This window comes from Perca flavescens, chromosome 8 (assembly GCF_004354835.1).
Source record: "Perca flavescens isolate YP-PL-M2 chromosome 8, PFLA_1.0, whole genome shotgun sequence".
NCBI classification, from domain to species: Eukaryota; Metazoa; Chordata; class Actinopteri; order Perciformes; family Percidae; genus Perca; species Perca flavescens.
Window position 1 is genome coordinate 27132794 of NC_041338.1, and position 12649 is coordinate 27145442.

General features: G+C 41.5%; 2 protein-coding genes across 2 annotated transcripts in view; one reads left to right on the forward strand and one right to left on the reverse strand.

Moving 5' to 3' along the window:
- The first annotated feature begins 279 nt into the window (after positions 1-279).
- LOC114559534 (endoplasmic reticulum-Golgi intermediate compartment protein 2) lies at positions 280-4669 on the forward strand. The gene is made up of 13 exons (XM_028584217.1): positions 280-856; positions 991-1099; positions 1180-1226; positions 1306-1373; positions 1518-1558; positions 1716-1817; positions 1969-2061; positions 2129-2184; positions 2359-2457; positions 2571-2668; positions 2744-2906; positions 3800-3879; positions 4029-4669. Exons 1-13 carry the CDS (start codon positions 751-753, stop codon positions 4092-4094), a joined length of 1128 nt encoding a protein of 375 aa, XP_028440018.1. The 5' UTR covers positions 280-750; the 3' UTR covers positions 4095-4669.
- Positions 4670-4970: 301 nt separating this feature from the next.
- LOC114559533 (membrane-associated guanylate kinase, WW and PDZ domain-containing protein 2-like) overlaps positions 4971-12649 on the reverse strand; it is an 89079-nt gene continuing 81400 nt past the window's right edge. Inside the window, 6 exon segments of the mRNA XM_028584216.1 lie at positions 4971-8149; positions 9164-9302; positions 9897-10040; positions 10204-10423; positions 11071-11365; positions 11904-12089. Coding sequence (XP_028440017.1) covers positions 7455-8149; positions 9164-9302; positions 9897-10040; positions 10204-10423; positions 11071-11365; positions 11904-12089 — 1679 coding nt within the window. The 3' untranslated portion in view covers positions 4971-7454.

Consider the following 12649-nt stretch of genomic DNA (forward strand, 5'->3'; position numbering starts at 1 on the left):
GCAGAAAAAGGAAAAATAACATAAGCATTGACATGTTTTGAGACATACATTGTATTGTGCTCTATATTGTACCCAGACTGTTTTTTATACTGTTATATTTGATACTCTATTCTATTCCATCCTATGTTATTTGCTGTACTACAGATTATGTAATATTATACCTGTAGAAAAGGCCCCAAAGTTATGACGACAATACCTTTCACTTTACTCATTTCATATCCCGACCATCATCATTTACCAACTTGCTTTTTTACTGGCGGCAGTCAACAGTTTGCTACTCTACCGTTAGAGGGCGCTAAATCCAGATGGGAGCAGTTTTTATATGTCAATGGGTCAAACCAACGACACACCGTAGCTAGCTAGCTGGTTATGGTCCTCAACACAACTAGCTAGCGTTATCTTACTTCGCGTCTGGGCATTTCTTTATGTTTCACTGTGAAAGCAAGCACTTTAACCATGGACTGAGCTGACGGTACAATAACGACTTTCTTTCACCAAGACCAGCCGCTTGTAGTCATGTTTTAGCCGGCTATCTAGCTATCTATCTTGCTAACTAGCTAACACTAACGTCAACTGTTAGCTCGGGTGCTAACTGCTGTCATGTTCAACGTCAGTACAGAGAAGACGAACTGAAAGTTAAACGTTGCTCAACTTTCGTAGCACAAAACAACTAACAGCCACTACTTCGCTGCTAGAAAATAACCATTTTATGAGGCACTCACCTGAAGCTGCAACACTGCTGCTCCTAAAATGAGGAGACTGACCAAGAAGAAGGCTCTGACTCTGGTGAAGGAGTTAGACGCGTTTCCAAAAGTTCCCGAGAGCTACGTGGAGTCCACAGCCAGCGGTGGGACAGGTAACATTGGCTACCTAGCTACAGATACTACACAGCCAAATGTAGCCTTCAGTTACTAGCTACATGCATAACGTTACTCCTGCCAGAAAGAGTAACTTTAAATTTCAAGTGACTCATTTTCATACTCTGTCCAGTGTCTCTGATAGCATTCACTCTCATGGCTGTCCTCGCCTTCCTGGAGTTCTTCGTGTACAGAGACACATGGATGAAGTATGAGTATGAAGTGGACAAAGACTTCAGCAGGTAAGAGGCATGATTATTGCACTTCAACCCCGTGTCTTTGCTTAGTATGTTTCCAAACTGCATCTGCTCTCTACTTACAGTAAGCTGAGGATAAATGTTGACATTACAGTGGCCATGAGATGCCAATGTAAGTAAAAATCTAGAAAAAAACACTCATTCCTATTTGGTTGAGAAAGGTGTCATGGATGTTTTGAATTGTATTACAGATATAGGTGCAGATGTCCTGGATCTGGCAGAGAACATGGTTGCTTCTGATGGCTTAAAATATGAACCAGTGAGTAAACACCTTCAGTGTGCAATCCCAGTTTATTTACTGAATTGTAAAAATGCAATAAGGAAAAAATGCATTAAATCTTTGTGTAACAGTAGTAACGTTCATTTGTGCTCGAATGACAATTGTGTTTTGTCACATTTTTAGGTCAACTTTGAGCTCTCCCCAGAGAAAAGATTATGGCACATGTAAGATTAAACCGTTTAACTTGCATTACAATTACACCTCTTAACATCGAAACCACCCTTTTCTCTAATGTAAAATGCTTTTGTCCGTTGAATTGGTTTTTGTTTCATTCTAAGTGAATGTTTGTTTCCTTAACTATTCTGTCCCTCTTTGTTTTAGGACACTTCTGCACATCCAGGAGCGTCTGAGAGTGGAGCACGCTCTCCAGGACGTACTTTTCAAGGCTGCAATGAAAGGAGCTCCTCCTGCTGAGCATCAAAGGTACAGGATCCTCACGATTAGCTCATTTCTGTTTGGAATTGAGTGACGGTTGAATCTATGCTTACAAAGACAAACAAGGAGGTGTTTGAACCTTCCATATAATTGTGATAAACATATTCCCTCCACATTGTGTTGCTCATTTCCCCCATAGTGAGGGCAATCCCACGACCCTTAATGCCTGCAGGATACATGGACACCTGTATGTCAACAAGGTGGCAGGAAATTTCCACGTTACCGTTGGCAAGTATGTATCTACACCGCTTTAAAACTTTATACATTTTGCAGTGGCTGACCTTTTCTTTCATGCACAGGTCCATCCCTCATCCAAGAGGCCATGCTCATCTAGCTGCACTTGTCAGCCATGACAGTGAGTTCATTATCTTTTTGACAAAACTGTGTTGAACACATATCTACTTTATGTATGTTCTCATACTTTGGTAACATGGCGAAGATAATCGCACTGTACATTAAAGTCGTGGTTGTTGACTAATGAAATAAAGTGGTTATATTCATGTGATGATATTTATTTATTGTTTCACAGTTTATAATTTCTCTCACCGGATTGACCATCTGTCCTTTGGAGAAGTGGTTCCTGGGATTATTAGCCCTCTAGACGGCACAGAGAAAGTCTCCGCTGAATGTACGTCTGTGATGTCAAACATAAATCCATTTTCATCTTAACTTATCCTTTTTCATTGATATACACACTTTCGTTTCACTGAGCTAACAAATGTTTTTGGTTATTATATCCAGCTAACCACATGTTTCAGTACTTTATCACCATTGTGCCCACCAAACTGAACACCTACAAGGTCTCTGCAGAAACACACCAGTACTCCGTCACTGAGCGGGTAGGTTGTACATTTGTGTAGTATGCTTTGTATCGCTGTGGTGAATATGTTTGTAATCCTCTTCATGCTCTACAGGAACGAGTGATAAACCATGCTGCAGGCAGTCATGGAGTCTCAGGGATCTTTATGAAATACGATATAAACTCACTAATGGTCAAAGTCACCGAGCAGCACATGCCTCTCTGGCAGTTTCTTGTCAGACTCTGTGGCATCATTGGAGGCATTTTCTCTACGACAGGTAGATAAACTCTCACAGAAACACATTTGTAGCATGCCTGATGCATTTTTAAAGGAACACACTGGAACTTTATCATGTTTTAGCACTATGTTTTTAATGGGCTACAATCAGGCATCACCACATGTATGTTCCTTAGACATTATGCATGCCCAAAGCCCCATTCATTTACCATGTAAAGCAGGACAATTTTACTGTTATCTAATCTTGTCATCTACTCCAGCAAATCATCTTTTTAAAACTGAATTGCCAGGTCTTCCCATAGAATGATTAACAATAATGGGAGGAGATGATGAATGTATTGTCATTAACTGTCTCAAAGATGATGGAGTTACTGGCAAGCTCCACGTTTTAAATTTTAACGGAATAATCCTGCTTGTGAGGGGTAGACATTCAGGCCCTGTTTACACGAAGGGAAGACGCAGATATTTTCCTGCGGTTTGGCCTCTCATTTACACGAAAACCACGTTTTTATCACAAACGATTTTTTTCAAAAACTCCGGCCAAAGTGGAGATTTTGGAAATCTTCGTTTGCATGTAAACTGAGACAAACGGAGGTTTAGGCCATGGATGTATTAAGAGAACGGTTTAGGCAGCCGAGAGAGAGAAAGAGGAAGTGATTGGTTGCTGTTGTTGCTATTGTCGGGATTCTGATTGGCTAACGTGGGCTTGAGCTTCTTGTTACACTGCCGTCTACAGGTCTGGCATGCTCTTGACGGCATATATACACGGGTACATATAAACAAACACTTTTCTGAAAACTGAGAGGTTGGAATGTCCGTTTATGAAAATAGCCGGCCACGTGTAAACGTAGCATCAGTCTTAAAAGACTGGAGTTATTTTCACCTCACCTAAACCCTGGCTACAGTAAGTCAGATCCTTTTTCTCACTTGCAGGCATGCTCCATGGTGTGATAGGATTCTTGGTTGATGTTATTTGCTGCCGTTTCCAAATGGGAATCTACAAACATCTTAAGGTAAGCCAATATCATGACCTTTGTAGACCCAATTCATTTTGAATTGAAATTTAACTCAAGGCTGTTTGGAAAATGACAATTGTACTATTTAAAAAAAAAAAAAAAAAAAAAAGTTTACTGTGATCTTTTTTTCTGTTGTTCTTTCTCAGGAGGTTCCTCTGAATGAGCAGCCAAACAGTGACACCTTGATTCCTCCAGAAAATGACGCTCAATAATGAGCTCAGCTGCAGCCGACTGTCAGCTCACCATCTCTGCCTAACCCACTAGACAGCAACGAGATGCCGGGAACACGTTTACAAGTTGTTTTATTATGGAATACCTGCTTTGTTCAGAAGTGTGTAAATATTTGTATCATTTTTTTTAAAAATTTTATTGGGTGGGTGTAGGATTTCTCCACCTGTGAAAGATCATAATCGATACCTCCAGTAACCATCTGTCACTTTTACTGGAAAGCTGCACCGAGAGGACTGAACAGCAGTCCTCCCGGTGCAGCCACGCAGGTGTTTTCACTTAGTTTGACTAATTAGACCTGTTCTCAGGGTTGTGTGGTCGTGTGTAACCCTGATTGACAGATACATGTCTTAACAGATGAATGTGATTCTGAGTTTTTTCATGTAGTTTGGTGACCTCCGAAAACTCCGAGCATATCTCTGCTCAACCTCGAGCTGAAAAGAGGCCTAATCAGCTACAACAAAGGAAAGACCTGTGTGGGTGTGCAGGGGTTTTAAATTGTTCCACCTGTGTGCAAATATGAGGCTGATTTGTTAAATAAAATCCACTTTCAACTTGATGAGGACCCATTATTAATATTTAGCATCGTTTCTGGTTTAGTCTCACGTAGGGCTGCAACTAATGCTTATTCAGTATGTTTATTTTTTTGATTAATCCTTTGGTCTATAAAATATCCACATAATTGTAAAAAAAAAATGCATCCAGGGTTATGTGTTGACGCTTCTTGTTTTGTCCAATTATTCCTCAAAATAATCAATTTAAAATGATATAAAACAGAAAGGCAGCAACACGTTTGAGAAGCTGGAACCTGTGAATGCCTCACCATTGTAATTACTAGTAACACAATCTCTACAAATGAATATTTTACACCATGTCAAGAGTTTATTTGACAGTATTTCAGAATATCTTTCAGTAAACAAGTTTTTTGTTTTTTAGCAAAATGTAATATATCAGTACTGTCGCATTTCATAAAAATAGTTGTTCACGTCTTTGAAACTACAGTATCAATGATACAGTAAACCATATTTGTAGGAATACAGCTGTACAAGGTGAATAATACACAATTAACACTACACAGTTATACTTGATCTCAATGGGGATTTATGAACGTGCCATCCTTCACAAGTTCCAATAAAGCAGTTTTTTGTTTTTGTATACAAAATCACTCACAGCAGGCAGGGGTGTGGCCTGGACGGAGACGGAGGGCTGAATGACATATTCTTCCACCTTTTTCTAAACTTTGACATTTGTACATACAGTAAACACATTTCTACAGCCTAATGGCATGTTCTCATGCTCCTCGCTAACCAGTTTATCACATGAACACAGTTGGATTCAACTTTCCAGGTCATGCTAGTATCCCAGTCTGCAGGTGCATTGTCTTACAAAAAGCAGTTAACCAGTAAACCTTTACCAGTTTACAAGTACAGCTTGGATGTGTCATTGTGCTGCATTCAGTCAAGTTGTCACAATGCATTGTGATTTTACTCATCTGGTCCTCCAGTCCTCAAAAAGCTCTGGTTATTTAATTTCTAATGAGAGCAAACATCTTGTTAAGAGAAATAGATGATATCAAAATGGAGAAATGCAGGAGGATAGTGACTTCATCTCCGTCAGTTTAATAGCAGCATGCCTCCACTCTGCCAGTATCAAAACTTTGTGATCAAACACATGTTTCAATGCATTTGTGTTTACACATCATCTAAAGTCTTGAGTTTGGATTCCGCGAGCATTGATTCTGCTTGCAAATGCAAACTTAACTTGTTTTCTTTACAGAAAAGACAAATAAAGCTGAAATGAGACTCTTCCAAAACAACAGAAACCACGGTCCACTGTGATAACAACCCTGTCTGGATAAACGTTCACAACTCCACTTTCCCAGATGACTCTAAGAAGAGGATGTAATGCTACAGGCTACATTGTATCCCCATTTAAGCGCTAGGGGACAAGGGCAATCATTGACATTGATAAGAGTGCATCAAGATAACTGTATATATACTGCTTGGTGTTAAGTCAGAAGAAAACAGGCTCCAGGCTGATTTGTGTGCATGGTCATTAACATCTGTTTTGCATTCAGTTCCCAAAACAAATCACAACAGCACTGCATTAGTTTGAGTAAGGCACTCCGCCCCACCTCATAACCATCGGCCTCCTCTTCCCCACACCGATGCCCCTCTCCCACAGTGATGTGGTACACTTAGCACAGTAAAAGGCATAGAAATGGGAAATATAGACTGGACAAAATTCTTCCGTTGAGCATTGAATGAATACAACACGCCTTATAATTCTGCACAATGACTGCATGGTTGACTTGTGATCAAGTTGTGTACAGAACAGGATTATTAGTTCTTACTAAGCCAACTGTTATTTAGTCACTTAAAAGTTGAGAAAAAAAAGATTTTCTTTTTGTCTCACATGAGTACCAATTGGTCAGCTCCACAGAGGATATCCTCTCTATATTCTAACTCTAAAAGACATGTGAGTCCCTGTATAAAGACATGGTGGTTTATATCCACTCACATGACCGCTGCCTCCCTCAGCAGCCTGGGTTTGGTGACTTGCACAGTCTTTGATATGTAGTAATAGACGAGGCCATGGAAATAGTGATCCTAAAATACTGTCCTGGTGGGTTTTTTCTCTTTTCTTTACAATGTATCTAACTACAACACTGCCTCAAAAACACAGGTATGTTTTTGAGATTACCAAATGTACATATTTTTCACATCTTTACATTTACAGTATATGATATATTGGTAGGCATGTGAGATCTAACATATGTCGGGTTAACCAGGCTGTCACTTGGGCCAGTGCCATGTCCTCCAGGAGTGTCAGTGTCATTGCCTCCCTCTGACAGATCTTCCCACTGCACAGAGAAAATGGAGCAAAAGTAAATCTCTTGGATGTACATATGTCTCTGTCCTGCGAGGAATCTTGTTCCATCTGAGGTTACGTTGCACTAACCAATCTGAGCCAGATACGGTCAAGCAGTTAAAGGTACATGTCGAAAAGAACAGCTCCACTCAGAATCAGACATTGTTGCTCCATCTGTGATCAGAACATTTACTGTCGCATCTGAGGGGCTAAAATGCCTATATATTGAGTAGTCTCCATCAGTTTTATACTGTATGTTACAATAGCTGTGAAAGTTCCTCTCTTTTTTAAGGTGGTGGGTGTAATAATTATCTCGTAAGAACAAATGAAACATAAAATATGATCTTAGAAGTAGATGGAGAAGAAAACAGGACAGAAAGAGAGAGAGTGAGGGAGAACTTTTCTCAGACTTGGATGGTGAACTGAATGAGGAGCCAGACAGTGTGATCCGGTCCAAACCAGCGAGATCCATTCTACCTGCTTACTGTGGAGGTCCAGGACCTCAGGGTGCCAGGCAGTTTGTCAGACCCAGGGACGTTCCAGGGCCCAGGGGAGGCTGCTGCACTCCTCGCAGAAGGATCTTCCATGGTTTTAGAGGGGCAGCAGAGTCCACTGTGGCCACTGGCCCTCTCATCTTCTCTGGGGAACAGACCTCTGGACACCAGCCTCTCCTGGAGGCTGACATGTCCGTCTCCACTGCCGAGAGAGGCTCCATTCAAATTCACACTCACATATGGGTCCCAAGGCCAGACAGTGCTCATCGCCTGTGTGTGCAGGCCCTTTCTCTCACAGCAGGGGGAGCAAGTCTCCCTCTGCCTCTCTCTTCTTTCAAGGGACCTCCCCAGGACAGCTTTGGGAGGCAAAGCCCGAGGCTGTCTGTCGCCTGGTCCACAGTCCACCTCTCCACACCCCTGAGGGGTTCCCTGCCCCCTGATGATGCACTTCTGCTGGGTGGACCTGCCACCTGTAGCCCCTCTAATGGAGCTGTGGTCTGTCAGTTGTGGAGCTTTGTCTGCCATGCACACTGTGGTCTCTAGAGGGAGCTGATGAGGAGAGTCTGGGGCTGTGGCTGGATGGGATGAGAGCAATGGATTTTGGTAGTGTTTGAGGGTCACTTCCTGCAGGGCAGAGTGGGCTGTAGAAAAGGAATCCCAGGGGCCGGCACAGTCTGTAAGGGAAGAAGAAAACATGCTCAGGTGGACTGAGATAAAAGCAGAGAGGCATAAAGCAACATGCACATGCACACAGAGAGAATGAGGAGAGGCAAAACACAGAGAAAAAAAGATGTACATAATAACACAACCACATCATAATATATATATATATATATATATATATATATATATATATATATATATATATATATATATATATATATATATATTTGTGTGTGTGTGTGTGTGTATAGACAGGGACAGGATTCATTCAGTGCTTGAAAACAATTACCATCTTTATAGTTTTGTGACAGACTGATCCTGAGCAGATTGATTTCACACAGTCTACTTCACAACCCTCTTCAGGATGATACAATTTAATCTGGAGGGTCACTTCAAACCATATTGCTCTCTTACTGCAACACGCAGAAGCACCCGCACACATACACACATACACACATAGATATACACACACAGCTTCTATTTTCCCATGCATAAACTCATAATCATGCATACACAAATGCATGCAGAGAGCTACACTGCACACAGATTATTCAGTATGGAGAGAGAGACATGCAGTTTTTCACAAACCGTGTCTTTAGAGTGGCCCATTAGGAAGAAATAGGGGGAGCTTAGTGTGTCACCTTTCATGCACATGGAGAGGTTGGAAGGTACCATTCCTGAGGGAAGGCAAGTAAAAGCCTATACCAATCATTAGACTTAAAGCAGAGGGGTTACAACACACGAAGGCTAAAGAGTAAGTTGTTATTCTACTGTTTGATTAAAATAGTTTTTTTTTTTTGACGACAGTATGGAAGACTGCAGAGCAAGGAGTAAAATGCAGAAAGATATTAATGCATGTTAATATGTTCTTGAGGAAAAAGCCATTCTGGTTAAAAAACAGTAATGTTGGACCTCAAACAATGAATCTCTTATGAAAGTGAGAAAGAGATCAGGTCAGAGACTAAGGAGAGCGAGTGGAAAGAGTTAGACATTTAGAGACTTTACGTTGTGCCAGGAAAACCCACCATATTCTGGCACCTGTCCTGTGCCTCGCTTTAGCAGCAGCCTGACTCGCCTGCCTCCCGCCTTGATGAGTTCAATGGCGCGGGCGTGAGTCATGTCCCGAGTGCTGTCTCCGTTAATCTCTATGATTTGATCCCCTACCTGGAGGAGACACACAGAGGATGAGTCGATTTCTGTCAGCCTCTGGTTATTAAAAGGAAAGTTGACTTCTTTACACAACCACTGTTCCTGCTGGTGGGTAGCTCCACTGGAGCAACTGGCGATTAAGTGCCATTAAGTGTGTTCTTCAAGTGCATCTCAACAGGAGTTGTTGAGGGTGAGCAGAAGGTCAGTGAGTTGACATGCACTTAAACTGACTCGCTTTACCCCTTTCCTAACCTATAAGCCATTCCTGTCCCATGAAGAAGATGGGGCAGACAGTAATAAATATCTCAATCAACAGAAGATAATAAACATGTTGCAGAAGAACAACAGCAGTGTTGTCTTTTTTGAAAGTCAAAAAATCTGTGCTGTATTCAATTTTACACCATCTTTAAAATCTGTGAAATAAATATATCCCACATTACACAAGCATGTTGTGTAATATGATTTTAGACGGACGTCAAGATGGACAAACTGGCATTTTGCTGCTTCTCAGTACACGTCTGTGTTCTACATTTCTTCAACAAAACAACAACTGTTTTCACTGACACCAATTCCAATCATCTGCCAGTGAGCTTTTCTTTGTCATCTCACCCTCATCCTTCCATTACGAATAGCAGGACCATCTTCAGCAAGGCGCAACACAAATAGGTCCATCTTGTACTCTCTGCCCCCGCGGATACTGAAGCCAAAACCCTTTGTGCTTTTCTCCAGCTCCACCGTGAAGTAATCATAGTCCTGCAGAAAAAATGTAACTACTTCAAAAACACCGCAAATAACAGTGTATGACCATTATGACGAAAACAAAGACTACCAACACATAACTGCATACAAATGAATATGTATACTTAATGCTCAACAGAGTGTTAACTTGAGCAGATGGTTCTTGGTCTAGCTGTACCTGTGGTCTGAAGTCAGGAGGCAACCCCAGAGGGAACTGTGCAGCTACAGGGTGCGGTCTGAAATCCAGCAGACCAGGTGGGTGTCTGTAGTCCAGTGTCGGTGGCTGTCGATAATCAGTAACCGGTGGGTGACGATAGTCCACTGGAGGTTGCCTGTAATCAGTGAATGGAGGATGGCGGAAGTCAGGTTTAACGTCCTGTCTGGCTTTTACCTCTGACCTGTGAGGAGAGAGAAAGCAACAAAATCAAAGGAGAAGTTTGTGCCACAATGGAGAGAGCATTGATTTGAAGAAGCATAGCAAATAAGGAGATGTCCTACTGAAAGGATTACTGAGTGTGTGCAGCTAAGGAGGCTAAAATGGATGTAAATATCACTCTGTTTTGAAACTTTTATCAAGCTCCCACTTGGACAAAATGGGCATACATCCACAGCTCTGGGAGCACTGCTTTTGATCTGAGACTCACATGCACACACAGCCATCCATGCACACACTCACTCACGCTTTCATAGTTTTGATATGGAAGAGGGCCGGATCGCTGGGTTCCTGCATTATAGAAGAGATACCTTAAAGTAAATTATTCACTGACACTGTAAGAGCTAAGTGGTGTTATGCAATAAAGCAGAAACCAGCCTGAGAGACTGACTGGGACAAAAGTTGCCTGCAGTCACAGGTTTTCTACTGAACTAACAGTACTGGCATACAAGGACAGGATGGCACACTCATCTATATACACAGTTTTATATCTGTCGCCTTTAAAAAACTCTTCTTCTTTTTCTCCCAGTCACTCTTTGTTCTGTAACCAAGACACACTGCGCTTAAGGAATCTCACAAAACATACAAACATCCCTCTTAGCGCTGTCTTACCTGCCGTCATGGAGGTAGATCTGTGGAGGGGGGCCAGAGGGCTGGGTGACCGGGCTCTGCTGGGTTCCAGCTGGTGCAGGCTGGGAGGTTGCTGGTGCAAGAGGGCCAGTCACTGTTTGGCTTGTCTGAGCTGGTGTCTGGCCAGGCTGGGCAGGTATTTGACCTGTCTGAGTGGCTGTTTGGCCAGGCTGGGTACCTCCTTGGCGTGGCTGGGCTACAGGGCTGGGCTGGGTCTGGGGGCTGTGTTTCTGGGTCATGGGGCTCTGCTTCTCTGAGCCGGGGCCAGAATGGGAACCTGTGAAGTACAAGATTTCACCTGTTTGGAAAATGTCAAACTCTGGATTAACTGGATTTAAAACAAATCGACAAAGGAAACATGCTCAGGATGCACAAGCCTGCCGTAATGTTGGTGAATTTTCTTTTTTATCTTTGAGAAAACTAGTTATCATATATCACAATTATCATAACTAATTATCTGCTGTATAAGCTATATGAGCCTTGTAGCCTTTAGCCTTGTTCTAATGCTCAGAATTAGAAGACTCTAAAATGTGATTCAGGCTGAAATGCCAAGATTATGTTCAATCGTCACCATAACCAAACAGTTGGGGAACAGTTGGGGAATCTCTCCTCCTAATCTTGTGCTCCTTTCTGGCTTACTGTATGTGAAACTATTATTTTTACTTCAAAAGATTACTCAAAAAGAAAAGGATTTCCTTGGCCAAGTAAGATAAAATATATTTATATAAGACAAAGCAGACTGACTTCAGAGAGTTTTCTTCTATAAGGGGAAAACCGTAACAAAATGTGGTTTCATGTCACACACAAACACTCACCCTCCTCTGGTATGATGTGCAGTGTGACTGTTAGCCCAGCATCTTTAATGAGCTTGACAATGTCTGCGTGTGGCATGCTGATGATGGACTGTCCATTCACAGCCAGGATCCGGTCGCCCACCTTCAGCTTCCCACATCGGTCTGCAGGGCTGCCCTCAATGATACGTCCTATTTTATGGGGCACAGCTGGAAACAGGAAATAACAAGGTGGTTGTCAACGGCAATTTTGAAAAAAGATGTCAAAACAGCACTGAAAGAACTCAATTTTGAAGCAGAGAGAATAACATTTAGAATCTTATTACAACCTGAGCATTACCTATTGTGAAACTGTTTTGAACCGCTTTAAAAAAATAAATAAAAAAATCACACTTCCAAATATTGCTATTCTTTATGAAACAATGTCACCAAACAGAAATGACAATAACGTCTTAACAAGACAGAAGTGGTGGAAGTATTAAGATCATTTACATTATAAGTAAAAGTCCTGCATTGAGAATCTTACTTAAGTAAAAGTATGTAAGCATCATCAGGAACATGTACTTAAAGTATTAAAAATAAAAGTACTCAATGCAGAAAAATCCTCACATTTTAGAAACCGTAAACGATCCAAACAGTTCTTTCAATCAACTACTGTAAGTGTTTATTGGGCTAATTATTTCAGCTGTCCTTCAATTTATTTTTTAGTTTAATTTATAATAAAACATTGTATTTTATTAACTACATGTGTTTTGTGTGCAAACATCTTA

Bases quoted from the DNA above. Each gene is read 5' to 3' on its own strand.
- LOC114559534 (XM_028584217.1), top strand. From the start codon at position 751: ATGAGGAGACTGACCAAGAAGAAGGCTCTGACTCTGGTGAAGGAGTTA. The intron at 2,669-2,743 runs GTAGGTTGTACA...CATGCTCTACAG, and splicing joins AGTACTCCGTCACTGAGCGG to GAACGAGTGATAAACCATGC. The intron at 3,880-4,028 runs GTAAGCCAATAT...GTTCTTTCTCAG, and splicing joins GAATCTACAAACATCTTAAG to GAGGTTCCTCTGAATGAGCA.